Source organism: Rhipicephalus sanguineus, chromosome 6, assembly GCF_013339695.2.
Source record: "Rhipicephalus sanguineus isolate Rsan-2018 chromosome 6, BIME_Rsan_1.4, whole genome shotgun sequence".
NCBI lineage: Eukaryota > Metazoa > Arthropoda > Arachnida > Ixodida > Ixodidae > Rhipicephalus > Rhipicephalus sanguineus.
In genome coordinates, this window is record NC_051181.1 from 15,849,201 (window position 1) to 15,866,582 (window position 17,382).

Below are 17,382 nucleotides of genomic sequence, written 5' to 3' on the forward strand. Positions count from 1 at the left end.
AGGTGACCTATCTTGGGCATCGCATCGACCACCGGATGTCCCGGACTCCCGCCGTCAAAGGTCATAAGGGTGGTGAGGAAAGTCCAGAAGGCGGTGAAGCGCATCTTCCTTAGCGGCCGTGGCTGCTCACCATCCTGGGCTCTTCGTCTTCACGCAGCTACGTGGCTTAAATTAAGCCACACCGCGTTCACACGTCACTATGAAAGCGCCCCTCCCCATCAAGACAGAAAGTGTTTTTTTTTTAAGTGGCGGTATTAAAAATATATTCAATTTGTTCCGAGAAACCACGACAATAATTTTGGGGTACTTGGTGCCAGTGTTTTCATTTAGAGGAACAATATGAAAACTTATGAAATTCATATCCTTTAAATAACTGCAGACGTAGGATTGCAGTGCAATAGCGTGCAATGGGTAATTTTCATGCGCGTTATGTGCTGTACAACACCTTGTTTTGTCATCTATGGCTGGCAAAAAAAAATTGCAAAAGTTAACAGGAGTATTTCTATTCGAACATGTGAGAAAAATATTGACTTTGATTCGCACGTGGTTTCGGTGATTTTAACTTCCTTTAAAGTTGAAAATGATGATTTTTGCACACCCTAACGCTCAAGGGGTACTGAGCCTAGTAGGTTCGTACATTCCTTTCATCATCAATCTGATTTGAGGAGCGCGCCTAACTGGGCTGGCTGGTACATGAGTCAGACGGGAACAAAGAGCGCCGGACACAGGACGGTGAAAGAACGACACACAGGGGCGCTGACTGTCGTTCTTTCATTGTCCCGTGTCCAGCGCTGTTTGTTCCCGCTTATTCTGTGTTTAGACACTCAAATACTAGCTGCTTACTGCCCTACAGCCATTGTTTTTAGAAAATGAAGCTTCCTGGTTACTCACAAAGTGACACCCGATGACCAGACGTCCACTTTAAAACCAGAAAAAGAGTCCAGGCCATTGGCAATCTCAGGTGGTTGGAAGGCAGGAGAACCCTGGCTTGTGTGGCAGGTATCATCCACAGCAAATCGATCTAGTGCCTGCCAATTGTAATACAAAGATTGCGCAAACTCAGTAATTGCACAAGTGTGATAAAGTAGACTCGACAATTCACACTCAATGTAACCTAACAATTTTGTTTGAACTATCAGAAGGACTCATTCATGAATATGACTTGCCTTGTCTACTTCGATTAAATCGATCTTACCATAGCAAAAAAATTCACAGCACAGTTTTCTCCCTCTTACAGCTGAATGACCTTATTTTCCCTACTAATTATTTTTGTCCTCTCTCTATTTCTCTGCCACCAATACTCTAACCACCTCTTACATATTTCTATCGCGGACGCCTTCATTAGATGCGAAGCATCTTATGGCGGAGTTCAATCCGGTGGTGGTGGTGTGCGGCGTGACCACCTTTACTGCGCATTCGCAAACCCTCTCCCCACACCTCCTCTCCCCTACCTCCCCTCCACTCCTCTTCCTTTCCTCTTAAAGAAGAAGAAGAAGCTGTGGAGAAGAACGCGTGAGCTCTCAAGAAAGAAGAGAAAGAAGAAAGCATCCGCCATGGACTGTTCGAACTGCTATGTGTAAATAATGTAAATATAGTCTTGTTGCTTCAAGTGCCGTGACCAGTTATTTCACAAAGTGGTGCCGAAACCCATCCGGAGTACTCGCCGGGACAATACATGCTACAAGTGCTCATCGGGAACTTTTGAACGGAAGACAGCACGTCGTGAGGACAGCGGCAACCTTAGAAGAAAGCCAGAAAGGAAATCCTGAAGGGACATATGCCGCTGCTTTTCGCCGTGACAGCAAACTGACCAGTCGATTGAGGTGAGCATGGTCACGCATTGTTGAAGCAACATGAATCGCGTCAGAGCACTGAAAGAGAAGCGAGCGGCGCGACGACAGATGAATACGCGTCTCATCAATGAAGCCAAAGCCGTGATGGAAAGTGCTGACAGTGCAAAGATTTCATCTTTGATTGAACGGCTACAAGGCAACAACGCAGAGTTGGATAAAGTTAACGCCGAGCTGGAAGAGCTTATTCCAGAGGACGAGTTCGCTACAGAGTTTGAAGCTGTGTTGACATATCAAGACGCTGCGCTAGAAATGCTGGGACAGCTGAAGGCTCGGGAGTGGCAATTGCGTCAAAACCCTTGTTCTACGACAACCCAGTCTCTACCTGCAAGGCCACCCCAGACGCCCGAGGATCGCACACCGCGCAAGGCAATCAAGCTTCCCACACTCCAGCTGCAGACATTTGACGGACAGCTCTGCCACTGGCCTTCCTTTTGGGAGCAGTTTAAGACCTCTGTGGAGGAAAACGAAAACCTGACAAAAGGAGAAAAGTTTCAATATCTAAAGACTCTACTGAAAGGGGACGCAGCCGCCGCAATTTCTGGTCTGCAAGCGACGGCCGAGTGCTTCGACGATGCCATCGAGATTCTGAAGAGTCGTTTCGGAGATAACCGGCGCATCGTACAGGACCATCTACGCCGACTGCGCGCTCTACCAGCAGTTGATTCGTCGGAAGACGTCTACAACCTTCGAAAGCTTTTGGATTACGTGCAGTGTCACATCAGAGGTCTGAAAGGATTAAACGTCAGTCCTGCCAGTTATGCAACTATGATGACGGATATTTTGTTGAAGGCATTGCCAACAGACATCGTCGTTGGCTATTACCGGAAAGAAGCCAACCTAAGGTCACCACCGTCTACGACAGATAATGCAAGCTCGGAACAACAAGAGCATGACTCATCATCGACAGACACAGCCGAGAAGGAGTTGCAAGAACTCCTGAAGTATCTTCGCGTGGAAGTTGAAAGCCGCGAAAGAAGTGAAGCTCATGAATTGAAAGGAAAGAAAGGCGCCCGTCCACCCGAAGAGAAAAGGAACTTGAAGGCCACTCTACCAACAGCAGCGGTCTTGCAGTCTTCCTTGAAAGCCAAGGATAAAGACTGTCTGTTTTGTGGGTCTGCAAAGCACGCGACTCCAGTTTGTGACAGCAGTATTACCCATGAAGAAAAGTTGAAGAAATTGGCTGCCGAGAAGCGATGTTATCGATGCACCGTAAGGGGGCATCTAGCCAAGGACTGCTACAGAAAGGTCAAGTGCGGAACATGTGGAGGTAGACACGTTTCTTCAGTGTGTGATCCCAAGTGGAGACCTAAGAAGAAAGAACACGAAGGATCCGTAACTGCAAACAGTCTGCATACCAGCTCTCATTCGTACGTGGACTCTGAAGTCTCATTGCAAACATTTAGGGCATGGGTCATGGGGAAAACACAAAAGGCCTATATTCGTGGCATTGTGGACAGCGGAAGCCAGCGTACATTTATTCGTGAAGATGTATCCAAGACGCTTGGATTGAAAGAACTTGGATCGGTCAATCTACAGCTAAATGTATTTGGACAGACAAGTTCCGTTCCGAGACAACATCGTGTCGTCGAACTAAAACTTCACAGTCAGTATGACACCAAGGAGTACCTGTTAACCGCCATTGAAGTACCATTCGTCTGCAAGGATGTTGTGCAAGTACCAGCCGACCATGACTTTGTCAGAGACATCGAAATCGAAGGCCATCTCCTTGCTGACAAGTTGGTGATACCTGGCATGGCTGCAGTTCCAGGAATCAGCCCTTTAATCGGTGCTGATCAGCTTGGGCAACTCATGTCGGGAGAGACGAAGCGATACCATGGACAGAAAAGCTTGGTGGCGATGGATTCTGCCTTCGGATGGATGTTACAAGGGCCACTTTCTTTTGACACCTCTTTGGAATCGGCTCTCAACGTATGCGTCTTGCGACTAAGTACGTCTGCTGACTCTACTGACGAGATTCTACGGAGGTTCTGGGACTTGGAGAGCATCGGGATTATGCCAGCCGAGAACACTCCGAACAAAGAAAAGAATAGGGTGCTGGAAAGATTTGAACAGGAGGTTACTTTCTTCAATGGTCGCTACCAAGTCGCGCTTCCATGGAAAGAAAGTTGTGGACAACTAGATGATAACCGAATACAAGCAATGAAGCGGCTGAAGTATCTGGGGAAAAGAATGAAGAACAATCCGGAGTTTGCTGTGGAATATGATGCCACCATCAGGAACTATATGAAGATGGGGCATGCCGAGAGAGTACCGCAGCAAGTTGTGGAGCAAGCAGGTCGGATTTACTACATGCCGCATCATGCAGTTGTGCGAACCGAGTCCACGACAACTCGGGTAAGAGTAGTTTTTGACGCATCCTCTCACAATCCTGATTCCTCATCCCTTAATGAGCATCTCGAGAAGGGACCAAAGCTACTAGCCGACTTGGTTACTCTTCTTATACGCTTTCGCTTCAACCGTGTTGCTCTGACAGCCGACATAGAGAAAGCCTTTCTCCAGATTAGCGTAAAAATGGAAGACCGAGACGCACTGAGATTCCTATGGTTCAAGGAAATACCCTCTGAGAGTAATGCTGAGCCTGACGTAGAGGAATGGCGCATGACAAGGGTTCCCTTTGGTACTGTATCAAGTCCATTTCTGCTCAACGCCACACTACAACATCACATGAAGGCAGTGAAAGGTCCAACCGAAGAAACGGCCAAGCGGCTTGCAGCATCATTCTATGTTGATGACCTTCTTATCGGAGCCGAACATGAAGATTCAGCAGAAAGAATATACCGAGACGCAAACGCCATTATGGAGCGAGCCGGAATGCGTTTGAGGAAATGGTCATCAAATTCCAAACTGCTGAGAGATCTCATTAGTACAGCTGAAGGAGATGGTGCAAGCGCAGGGGTTGTCAAGATATTGGGGCTCTTGTGGGATCCTATGACAGACCAGATGACAGTAGCGGCAAAATCAGCGTTAAGGTTCTTGGAGAACGGGCAAAGACCTTGAAAGAGATATGTGCTGCAAGCAGTGTCAAGGATATTCGATCCACTGGGAATGGTTGCACCTTTCAGCATTCAGGCCAAGATATTGTTTCAGGAGCTGTGGCAAAGAAAAGCAGATTGGGACGAAGATTTGCCTTCGGATATTGCTGTACAGTGGAAGAAATGGTGCTCGAATCTGCAGTGCCTTCCTTCTATGACTATCGCGCGATGGATGAAGACTGGGCTAACAAGTCACTCTATGCAACTTCACATATTTTGTGATGCTAGTCAGAAGGCGTATGGAACTTGTGCGTATTTGAAATTCCTTGATCAAGAGAATGTCGCTCATAGTCACCTCATTATGGCGAAGTCGCGAGTGGCGCCTCTGCAGAAAGTGACTTTGCCAAGACTGGAATTACTTGGAACTTTGCTTGGAGCAAGGCTAGGGAACTTTCTGAAGGATGTTCTTAATAACTGCAGGTTGGAAACATTCTTTTGGACAGATTCCAAGGTCGCACTACACTGGATAAAGGGATCCGCAAAGAAATGCAAAGCTTTTTTCGAAAACAGAGTGACTGAAATTCAGGCATGTTCTGTGAACGGCCAATGGCGACACTGCCCCGGTACGGATAATCCTGCGGATTACCTCACACGTGGAATGCCATTGCAACTTCTCAAGACAAACACATTGTGGTGGACAGGACCACCATGGTTAACAGAAATGGAGGATAGATGGCCCAAGAACAGTCTTGAAGATTTACCTAGTGATTATGTAGACCTAAATGAAGCTAAAGTCGTTGTGCAAGTTCTACATGTGAGAACATATATGCCTATTTTGGATCTTCAACATCACTCATGCTTGACGAAAGTATTACGAATAACTGCCTGGGTATTTCGTTTCATAAAAGGTTGCAAAGATTCAAGTATCAGAGGCCAAGCGCACCTCACAGCCGAAGAAATCTGCGACGCAGAAGATTACTGGGTCAAGGTGGTTCAAGAGGATGCTTATGCGGAAGAAATCTGTCAAGTTGGAAAGGAACAACAGCTGCATAACAAGTCTGATATAGCAATGCTTCATCCTTTTCTTGACAGGAAACGCCGGTTGCGTGTAAGAGGACGACTGCAATTCTCACAGGAAGCAGAAGAAGTCAAGCATCCTATTTTGCTGCCTCGACTTCATCAGTTTACAAAACTTATAATAAGAGATTGCCATAAGCGAACACTCCACGGAGGGCTACAAGATACCCTTGCCGAACTTCGAGAAAAATTTTGGGTACCACGCGGCAGACAAACTGTGAAGAAGATTATCAGAGCTTGCAACGCTTGTGTCAAGACGCGCTTAAAGCCAAGCAGCGCACCTGTTGCACCATTACCAAGAGAACGAGTACGCCGATCAGATCCCTTTCAAGCGGTTGGAATAGATTTTGCTGGACCACTCTATGTGAAAGGCAGTTACACCAGGACCTACATTGTACTGTTTACTTGTGCCGTCACGAGAGCAGTACATCTTGAATTAGCCACCGACATGTCATCAGAAAGCTTTCTACTCACGTTTCGCCGATTTATAGCACGTCGAGGATTGCCTGATGTGATCTATACAGATAACGCACAGACTTTCAAGAAAGCGTCAAGGGAAATCTCCTCTTTGGCCGGAGTATTGTTCGGTGGAGAGCTACAAGACTACTGCTCTCAAAGAAGAATTCAGTGGAAGTTTATTGTAGAAAGGGGAGCGTGGTGGGGCGGCTTCTGGGAGAGGTTGATAAGAACTGTCAAGATCAGCCTCAGGAAGATTCTAGGCAAAGCGAAGCTTTCGCCTGAAGAGTTAACCACAGTGTTGTATGAGGTAGAGGCGGTAATTAACTCCCGGCCCCTCACTTACCTGTCAACATCAGCCGAGGATAGTGAAATACTAACGCCGGCTCATTTCTTAAGCGGTAAACGCTTAACAAGCCTTCCCTATCCGAACGAAAAGGCCGACACTTCAGGATCAAGAGCGACGGTCACGAGAAAGTGGCTCCATCGTAAGCGATTGTTGGAACATTTTTGGAAAAGATGGAGGAAAGAGTACCTGCTTAACTTGCGCTCTGCGCACTATGCCAATGTGCAGGGTTCTAACTATCTCAAAGCTGGTGACATCGTTCTTCTTTATGAAGAAAGCATCCCACGGCAGCTACGGAAGATGGGGAGAATCCAAGATGTACATCGTGGACGTGGCCAAAATATAAGAAGCTGTTCGGTTAAACTTCCGACAGGCTCTGTAATACGACGACCTGTCCAGCTTCTCTATCCGATGGAACTGTCTTCGCTGTAATGAATTCAAAGTGCGCGGCTTTGCGGTGGGCGGAGGATATTGAATATTTGCCTTTCGTTGAGAAGATAAAGAAGAAGCTGTGGAGAAGAACGCGTGAGCTCTCAAGAAAGAAGAGAAAGAAGAAAGCATCCGCCATGGACTGTTCGAACTGCTATGTGTAAATAATGTAAATATAGTCTTGTTGCTTCAAGTGCCGTGACCAGTTATTTCACACCTCTCTCCACTCCCCTTTCTCCACCCCTCTCCACTTTCCCAATCCATTCCCCCTCTGAAACGCGGGCTCTACATGCCGAAACGCTGCTTTGCATCGCCTCATGGTCCCCTTTAGCGGGGGATGGTGTGATTTTTCCATTGTTGCCCCTAAAACTCAAGGCTTCATGTATGCTCGTGCCCAAACATACACCTGGATGGATATCTCCACGTTCAATCAGAACATGCTCCGACGTTTCCTTAGCTTCCCCATAGTATTGTCACGTGGTCGTGACGTCGACGAAGACAGGAGTCGGCCTTTGCAGGGTGAAACTGTTTATTTGGCCGAACTTGTGGCCGGAAATGAAACTCCAGTTTACAGCAATAAACTGATAGCGGCGAACAGGGCGTCGTCCGTCGATCAACTGACAAGCGATCAAGCGCGTCGGCTTTTATACAGGCGCTATCGAACTTTCCAGCAATATCACTGGTGGCGGCGTTATCTCTAGACAAAACTGGAACATTCGCGTGCGGGGCGCAATCTTAACAAACCGATCTACTACAATCGCGACGCTTCTAGAACACTACTTCGCGGACAGCGTCGAGCGTTGATAACCGTCCCTGCCGGTCAAACTCGAATACATCAAAACAAGACAAGAAGTGGGCGTGGCATTGCCCCCCCTCTGAAAAAGCATCGTCCCGATGCTTATGAAAGAACATAGAAGAGAAAAAAAACAAAACAAGTGCATACACAAATAAATTACAATAACGAAGGAAAAGAAATAGAGTTCCCAGGCTCGCTAACGCGCAAAAAACGGCTTAAGGCGCACGACATGGACGACTTCAGGTCGCGCACGGCGCCGCTGAGAGTTCGTAATGCCGTCAGGGGCAACCTCATAGTCGAGTGCGCCGAGGCGTCGAAGTACCCTGTACGGTCCGAAGTATCGTCGAAGAAGCTTCTCACTAAGTCCTCGTCGGCGTATTGGCGTCCATACCCATACACGGTCACCGGGTTGGTATTCCATGTGGCGTCGTCGAAGGTTGTAGCGGCGGCTGTCAGTCGTCTGCTGGTTCTTTATCCGTAGGCGGGTGAGCTGTCGTGCTTCTTCGGCGCGCTGTAGGTAGGTGGTCACGTCGATGTTTTCCTCGTCGGTCACGTTTGGTAGCATGGCGTCGAGCGTCGTTGCCGGGCTCCGTCCGTAGACCAACTTGTATGGCGTCATCTGCGTCGTTTCCTGTACGGCCGTGTTGTACGCGAAGGTCACGTACGGAAGGATGGCGTCCCACGTCTTGTGTTCGACGTCGACGTACATGGCCAGCATGTCGGCGATGGTCTTATTTAGACGCTCGGTGAGGCCGTTGGTCTGTGGGTGGTACGCGGTGGTGCGGCGATGGCTTGTGTGGCTGTATTCCAAGATCGCCTGAGTTAGGTCAGCCGTGAACGCCGTACCTCTGTCGGTGATGAGAACCTCTGGGGCGCCGTGTCGAAGGACGATGCTCTCAACGAAGAACTTGGCTACCTCAGCGGCACTGCCTTTGGGCAGGGCTTTTGTTTCGGCGTAGCGGGTGAGGTAGTCGGTAGCCACGACGATCCATTTATTTCCGCAAGTCGACGTTGGGAACGGCCCCAGAAGGTCCATCCCGATCTGCTGGAATGGTCGCCGAGGAGGCTCCATCGGCTGAAGGAAGCCTGCTGGTCTTGTGGGCGGTGTCTTCCGTCGCTGACAGTCTCGGCACGTCCTTACGTAGCGAGTGACGTCGGCGGCAAGGCGCGGCCAGTAGTACTTTTCGTGTACTCGTGCGAGCGTTCGGGAAAGTCCGAGGTGTCCAGCCGTCGGGTCGTCGTGCAGGGCATGCAAAATTTCTGGTCGCAGTCCCGAAGGTACAACGATAAGGTAGCTGGCTCGGGCCGGAGAGAAGTTCTTCTTTACGAGGACGTTGTTTTTCAAAGAAAATGATGCCAATCCTCGCCTGAATACTTTTGGGACAACGATGGTCCTGCCCTCCAGGTATTCCACTAGACCCTTCAGTTCAGGGTCGGCTCGCTGTCGTTCGGCGAAGTCTTCGGTACTTATGGCTCCCAAGAAGCTGTCATCATCCTGGTCGTCGGGCGTTGGTGGGTCGACGGGGGCACGACACAAGCAGTCGGCGTCGGAGTGTTTCCTTCCGGACTTGTACACGACAGTAATGTCAAATTCTTGAAGTCTCAGGCTCCACCGTGCGAGGCGACCTGAAGGGTCCTTCAAGTTAGCTAGCCAACACAAGGCGTGATGGTCGCTCACAACTTTGAAGAGCCTGCCGTAGAGATAGGGGCGAAACTTTGACGTAGCCCAGATGATGGCGAGGCACTCCTTTTCTGTTGTGGAATAGTTGACCTCTGCTTTAGACAGCGACCGGCTAGCATAACTGATAACCCTTTCCAGTCCGCCCGCCCGCTGCACAAGGACGGCGCCGAGTCCTATGCTGCTTGCATCGGTGTGAATCTCCGTATCGGCGTATTCGTCGAAATGCGCAAGTATCGGAGGTGTCTGCAGGCGTCGTTTCAGTTCATGAAATGCTTCGACTTGCGACCCTTTCGAATGTCTCCAGCCAGGTTTCGGGGTCTTCACATGGCGAACCACGAAATGTCGGCGGCTCCCTGGGCGGCTGCATCACTATCGCGGCAGGGTTCGCTGCGGCCGTCATCGTGCCTGTTGTTCTTGTCGCCGTGGCTTTTGGCTTATCCGGTAGGGGTCCGTATTGGGGGGGTAGTCCTTTCTGCCGGCGGCTGGTTCGAGGATCCGGGTTGTCCTTAGAGTCGTCTTCTTCGCGGCTTGGGCTTGGGTCAGCGCTCCGCGGTGGCGTCCGGATCATGAAGCAGCACCTCCACCAGATGTCACGTGGTCGTGACGTCGACGAAGACAGGAGTCGGCCTTTGCAGGGTGAAACTGTTTATTTGGCCGAACCTGTGGCCGGAAAATGAAACTCCAGTTTACAGCAATAAACTGATAGCGGCGAACAGGGCGTCGTCCGTCGATCAACTGACAAGCGATCAAGCGCGTCGGCTTTTATACAGGCGCTATCGAACTTTCCAGCAATATCGCTGGTGGCGGCGTTATCTCTAGACAAAACTGGAACATTCGCGTGCGGGGCGCAATCTTAACAAACCGATCTACTACAATCGCGACGCTTCTAGAACACTACTTCGCGGACAGCGTCGAGCGTTGATAACCGTCCCTGCCGGTCAAACTCGAATACATCAAAACAAGACAAGAAGTGGGCGTGGCAGTATGTACATTTTTTTTTCTTTACTGAATCTCGCTGTATGACTACGCGTGCTAAGGCAACACGAGCTGGCTTCAAACAGGACAGCGCTTCCCCTTCAATTACCATGAAATGCCTCCCTCTTTATTTCATTTTTGCCCTTGCGGTATTTACTCAGAGCCGGTTGCTTTTCTTCATCGCTGGTATCCCACAAATCCTCTCCGCCTCTCTGACTTCTCGCTTAACGCTCTTTGCTGCAATATCGCTTACAGTGCCAGCCGTACACTTGCTGGTCAGTCTCCAAGTTCTTTTAGAGCGCAGTTCTAAGGCGCCCGTTCCTGCGTTGTGCGACGTCGCCGTCGTTGTCGGCGAAACCCATAGAGCGAACAAGGACAAAGAGAGGGAAAGCGAAGCGCAGCGAGCCGCTGTGTTAGCGCCTACAATGCCTCGTGCCTGCTCGCGGTTCTTCTGACAGCGCAGCGCATGCCTCTCGCGCACGGGCACGAGAAGGCGGGTGACCTGCGAGGCTTGGGAAAAGAAAACGTGCACTGGTCGAAAGCACACTCTGTGTGTGGAACGCACTAGCGGACGCTTATGGCGAATTCCACTAGGAGATCCGGAGCGGCCGCCGAAATCCTGGAGCGAGCACTCGGATTGCGCTATAGTGAACTAGATAGATTGTGCCAAGCCAAATCTGCCAGTGAAACACGTGGATGCTCCACGTGAGGTCGCTCCGGATGTTGTTTATGCATACGTCACGTAACCGGTTCCGGAAACGATTTCTTCTTCCGCTCTCTACGTTTCCATGGCAACTTCAGTCGCCACTGCAAAGCACGGATTTCGACCACGCAGTCGTCGAAAGCAGGGATACCGTTTTCTTTTGTTGCGCTGACAAATATGGACGAGCACATGGAAATCTCTCAGGCTGTGCGTCGGCTGCTGCTGGGCGTGCTTAGAATGGTGGGGATGAGTTCTGAGATAAGTGCCACGTACTTGACACTGATCAGAAATTCTGCGCGAAATGATAATAATTGTTGACTGCTGGCCACATAACTGGCCGGTATGTATGTGCACGTGTGTTGTATGTGCAATCGGCGCCCACCAAAATGCGGCATGTTCTGAGCAGCATTTTTTAGGAGCTGGCTCGCCAGGTTCTTAGCTGAGGCGAAGTTCCGCGCCGTAACCTGCATCCATCCATTCAAAGCGTCGTGGAACGCGAAGAGGAACGCTACGCGCGTCGTGTCTTCCCTCTAGCCTGGCCGTTAATTCTCATAGGGCGAGCGGGGAACGCGGTCGACAGCCAGGCGAGCGTCGGACAGCTATTTTTAGGGCCACTTTGTCGTGCGCATCTCGAGGGCAGTTTTCAAACTGAACGAGCATTAGGAGCGTTGCGTCTGCAAGTGTCGACGATGGAGAATCAGACGCTCTTAGATATTTGTTGTATATATACTCGCTATCGCTTGGAGCAAGAAGCAGACTAGCAGCTCGTCTAGCCACCATAGCTCGTCTAGCAGAGTTAAACGAAGCCATTTTTGGAATGTAAGCAAGTGCACAGGGTGATCAGACACCGCCTCAAAAAGCGCTGAAGACAACCGTGTTGCCCGACTGCACCAGAATTGACGGCATCGCGTTGCCGGAGTTCCGGCGAAATCCACCTCTGCAAGACGAAGCAACGCGGAACGCTCCGTCGCGGAGTGGGTTGCTCCTAATCTGCCAGTGGAAAACGCGAATTTGCTCAGAATCAACCAGTGGAACGCAGATTCTCGACCGCGGAGCAAGAAAACTTGCTCCAGCTCGACCAGTGCAATTCGTCATTAGATTTTGCGTCTAGCTTTCCCACCGCCGGACAGGACAAGCGCGCGGTCTTAAACGGAACGCCCGCGCACTTCTCCAGTCCAGCTGCGGTTTTCCAGCCACAAGTTCGCCCACAATAAGCAAGTTTTAGAGCGCAGCTCTTAGGCAGCCGTTCCTGCGTTGAGCGGCATCGGCTTCGTCGTAACCGGCTGAACGAACGAAGATGAAAGAGACCGAACGCGGAGGGCAGCGGAGGATAACAGACGGCGATAGCGAGGAGAGCGCGAGGAGGAAGGAACGACAGTGGCTGTATCGAGCGTGTCATGTGCAACTGCAACTGCGCATGCGTATCAGCCATGGTGTCCCTTTACATGCGCGAGCCTTACCTGAATAAACGTCTTTCGTTTGGTTTGGTGTCAGAAGTGGCTCGCTTCCTGGGGGGCGGAACCTGACTTGTTTGTACAACGCGGGCCCACGAGAAGATGGAATTAGTGAAGCCTCCGGATCCCCTGCTCCTAGCCGGCAACATCTCGAAAAACTGGGACCGTTTCAAACATAAGTTTGACCTGTTTCTTACGGCAACGGAATCTCAAAAGGAACCGAGGTCAGAAGCCGCAAAGACAGCTCTGCTGCTGAGTGCTGCAGGTGATGACGCACTGGAGGTCTTTAATAACTTTACATTTCTGGAGAGCGAAAACAATGAGGACTATGCCACAGTTGTCAAGAAATTCCAAGAGTACTGCCAAGAGCAGCAGAATGAGGTGCATGAACGATACCTACTGCGTTCAAGGACTCCGGGCGAAGGAGAGCCCTTCGAGTACTTTTAGCGAGATTTGCGTAAGCGAGTCCGCAACTGCAAATTTGGGCTGCAAGTCGACTCGATGATCCGTGACCAGATTGTTTTCGGCACCTGCCACCCCAAATTGCGAGAGAAGATTATTGGTGAGAAGAATTTGACAGTGCTTAAGGCAGAACAGTTTTGTAAAGCCGCAGAAGTTGCAGCCCTTCGAAATGAGGCATGGGCACAGCCAGAAAACCAAGTTGCGACAGTGAAGCGACGGCCTCATTCAACTGAGTCCAAATGCAGCAGATGCAACAGAGCGCACGAACGCGGGAGATGCCCAGCATTTGGGAAGATGTGTTTTTGTGCAAAACAACGAACCATTTTGCGGTGTGCCGCAAGCGAAGCCCTCAGGTGCACGATGTGCGCGAAGACGAAGACGATATCAGTATTTTGGACGTCAGTGTCGATGCTGTCAGGAGCAAGGCAGAATGGCTAATAGAGGCGCATGTAGGCGGTGAAGCTGTCCTGTTTAAAGTAGACACAGGCTCTCAGGCGAACCTGCTGCCCTATTCAGTCTATCAAAGATGCAAAGAAAAAGCAAGCTTGAGCCCAAGAACCTCGGTCCTTCGCGCCTATAGCGGGCACGTTATCAAGCACATCGGAGTGGCCAATTTACGGGTTGTCATAAATGGCCGAGCAAGAAATATTGACTTCTTCATTGTCAAAAAAGGAAATCCTGCCATACTGGGACTAATGGCAAGCGAGGCGCAAGGACTAGTGTGCAGGTCAGTTGATGTCGTGAACACCGCAGGTGAGGACGATATTTTCAGAGTTCCCGCAGTTGTTCCGCGGCACTGGATGCGTTGCTCGCAAGTACAAAATCAAGTTGGAAGAAGGAGCCACACAGGGTGTCTACCGAGTTGACATTTCTAAATTCACTGAGTTTTCCAGGTTTTCCCTGAGTGTTTTTGCTAAAATTCCCTGAGTGAAACAGAACTTTGTTTTATGTCAAGATGGATGGAGACCATATCGCTCGGTGATGTCACTCTCTAATACGCATGTTAGAAAATGAAAACAACCTAATCCCATTTGAATAGTACATAGAACAGCTAAACCTCAATATAGCGAAGTTGGTAAAAACGGCAACTCACTTCGTTATACTATCGAAACTTCGTTAAACTGAAATTCGACCTTTCATGCAAGGCATAGTTACTGAAGGATTAATTTTAAACTGAAAATGCCACAAGAATGCTAGACTAATATGGCAACATGAAAAAACTTTTTTTTTAATTTTTTGCGTGGAAAAAAAGTCACAGTTTCGCCGCAAGGGCGAAGCAATGAATGCGATAGCAAGAAACTAATGCTATACGAAGTGAGGCTCGCCAATGGATACTCTCAGTTTGAACAGCGCTCCTGTTGCAAAGGCGGCCGAAGCAGCGACGGAAACTAGCGTGCTTCAAGTGTCGAGCTGTGACACTTGATAGTTCGCGCTCATCTTCTGTTTGTTCGTTTAGCGGCGTCCCTTGAGCTCGAGTGACTTTCGTACGCTCCGTAACATGAGCGCGGACATCATGGTGAAAGCTCGAAACATCCCTCTTCCCCTCACCACGAGAAAACCGCGCGAGCAGACAGCGGAACGGCAAGGTTCTCCCTGCACAAATAGAAGAAGAAGCCAGCGAGTTCGCCGACGACTTTTAAATGCGCCCGTCGCGCTCCTTGCGCCATCTCGCCGGTAATGAAGAAACGTTTATAAGCGCCGGCCGTCTCTGAGCCCGTCCAGCGGTAAAGGGTGTGTATATAACGGTCGCCGTAAGCTACGTGGAGGATCTGCGTTTCGTGGCGTAGTAGTTAGCGCCACTCGCTGCGGAGCAAGAAGTCCCTGGTTCGATTCCGCGCTTCGGAAGCATTTTTCTGAATTATTTTTCTTTGGGGCTTTTATATATATATATATATACATACTTATACATATAGGGTGCATGACGGCGACGGCAAAATCCAGCCGAGACTGTCCATACAATTGCTATCGCAATAAAAATCAATTTTGTTGAGCCTGAGATGCAGCAATCACAGTTAGATGCCTTGCCAGATTGTCACATGTAAAGACGAAACAAATGCGGGTTTAACGCACTGTGGAATTGCGCTTGTTCTGCTGCTGCGGGTTGTTGTCAAATCCTCGCGCGTTGCCCACAGCAATGCAATGCCTCATGTTGCCCAACCGAACCATTTGCTCTCCACAAACGCACAACATTGAAAACCATACCACGTTAGAAAAAAAGTCACAGTTTCACCGCGAAAGCAAAATAGTAAATCCGTTAGCAACAAATGAATTTTATATGAATATAGGCTAGCAGCTTGCTCCTTCAGGAAACGCAGCTGCTGCACTAACACAAGTGCCCTATCTATGGCTCAGGGGCGGATTCAGGTACATATTGGGGGGGGGGGGGGTGGAGTTACAAAGGCTGAAGCCAACGCTCAGCAGTGCATTTTGGTGGGTCACGCATATTTACAACAGCCCAGAGGGGATTATGGCGGTGCCTAAGAAGCCTTCGTTGGAAATGTGCATAGGGAAGCAGGAAAGGGTAGAGCAATGAGAGGCAGACAGCAGGGACAAGATTCTATTTACTCCTTTTGGACAGTGGCAGGCAAAGCAACCTGACAAAGGGGGCAAACTCGACAAGCAGCCTGACAAAGGAGGTGGACGACAGGCACTGAAGGGAGGGGGCGGGGGCTGGCTTAGGGGGGAGGGGCGATCGCCGCTACCCCCCCCCCCTGGGATCTGCCACTGCTATGGCTTCAACGGAAGTTTTGCAATTAGAGCACAACACCTACAAAGTTATGAGCCGTCTGCTGGTCCCCACTAAAGATACCGCGGCGCACGCGACCACGCCCGCTGGTACAAAGTACGCACTTCCTGACGGACTCAGGCAGCCTCCCCCCCCCCCTACCTTCCCAGCGCGCCGGCTCCTATCTCCATGTGCCCATCGCGCGAATGAGACGGTCGGCTCGTTTCATCTCTGCTTAAGCCTCGTTCGTCGGCAGCGCTCGCACACTTTCACTCGCACATGGAGCATACGACGCGCGGGGTGATGTAATCGCGATTTGGACTTGATAAGGAAGATCATGGCGAAGGCAAAAAATTCGCGTTGGAGTGTCTATATAATTGCTATCGCAAAAAAAAGCAATATAGTTGCGGGCTAAGATCGCATGAGAGCACGGCAACAGCCTGAATTACGGCACATCCGATTATGGTGGAAACGTTACTGTTTTCCAGTGTTGGCGGTAACGCGTTACAAGTAACGGCGTTACCGGTAACGCGTTACTTTTTTCGGTAACTTAGTAACGTACTCGTTACAATTTAGAAACTGTAACGGGTAACGTACTTACGTTAACATTTTTCGGTAACGTGTGGTGTCACGTTACTCGTTACTTTTTCATCCTGGGGGTGCAGTCTTCTCAGAGCTCGCCCCGACAAATTCTTTTGTCGCAGCGTCGGACTGCTGTCGGCCTGCCAGGCATTGACCAAGAAAGCGCGGGCGGAATCGCTTTTATTTTTTATGGAAATTGTTGGGACCAATTTCTTAAGACGCGCCGACTCCTTGTGTGGAGGTTTTGGCCATCGCCACACAAAGCTTGATAAAAGCCGCATAACTCGCCATGAGAAACTGTACGGACATGCTTCTCGTGGAAGTGGATGTAGCAGGTGGATTGCTGGCACCTGCGCCTTTTCGTGCCCAAATGACAGGCCGGCCGAAGAGAAAGCGCAGGGGCTGGTTTACTCCATACCACGTGCTGGTCGTGAAATTTTGTACGTGGGGGAAACAAAGAACTCCCCCGAAAGGCTGCGACAACATGAAAACGATGCCCGCAAGTTCGCGTGACAAAGGAGTACACTCGCTGAGCATAGCATGGTAAACGACCACCGCATCGAATTCGACAACTCCCACGTCGTCGACTTAAGCTGCTTTCTGTGGAATTCTGGCCGATCCAGGCGACAGCCGGTAACGTCAACCGGTCTACAGGTGCGCTGCCGATCAAGAGTGCCTTATTGTGGAGAATTGGCGTGACCCCCGGCTGGAAGAAAACCCTGAAAAAGAGTGCGAGCGGGACGCGAAACGTAGAACTTTTTCTTGTAACGCAAAAAATCTTTTTTTTTACTCACTACCTTAATACCGCTGTCACACGAACAGCCTTAACCGCGGTTAAGCTAACTACGGT

The 17,382-nt window shown here is 49.9% G+C and overlaps 1 protein-coding gene across 6 annotated transcripts in view; it reads right to left on the bottom strand.

Annotated features, from left to right (window-relative positions):
• Window positions 1–17,382, bottom strand: part of LOC119397111 (serine/threonine-protein kinase STK11) — a 336,048-nt gene that overhangs the window by 78,850 nt on the left and 239,816 nt on the right. For all 6 annotated transcript variants that reach the window (XM_049416704.1, XM_049416705.1, XM_049416701.1 and 3 more), the window contains one exon: window positions 892–1,028. In XM_049416704.1, the coding sequence (XP_049272661.1) occupies window positions 892–1,028 (137 nt within the window). The remainder of the gene's footprint in view (window positions 1–891; window positions 1,029–17,382) is intronic.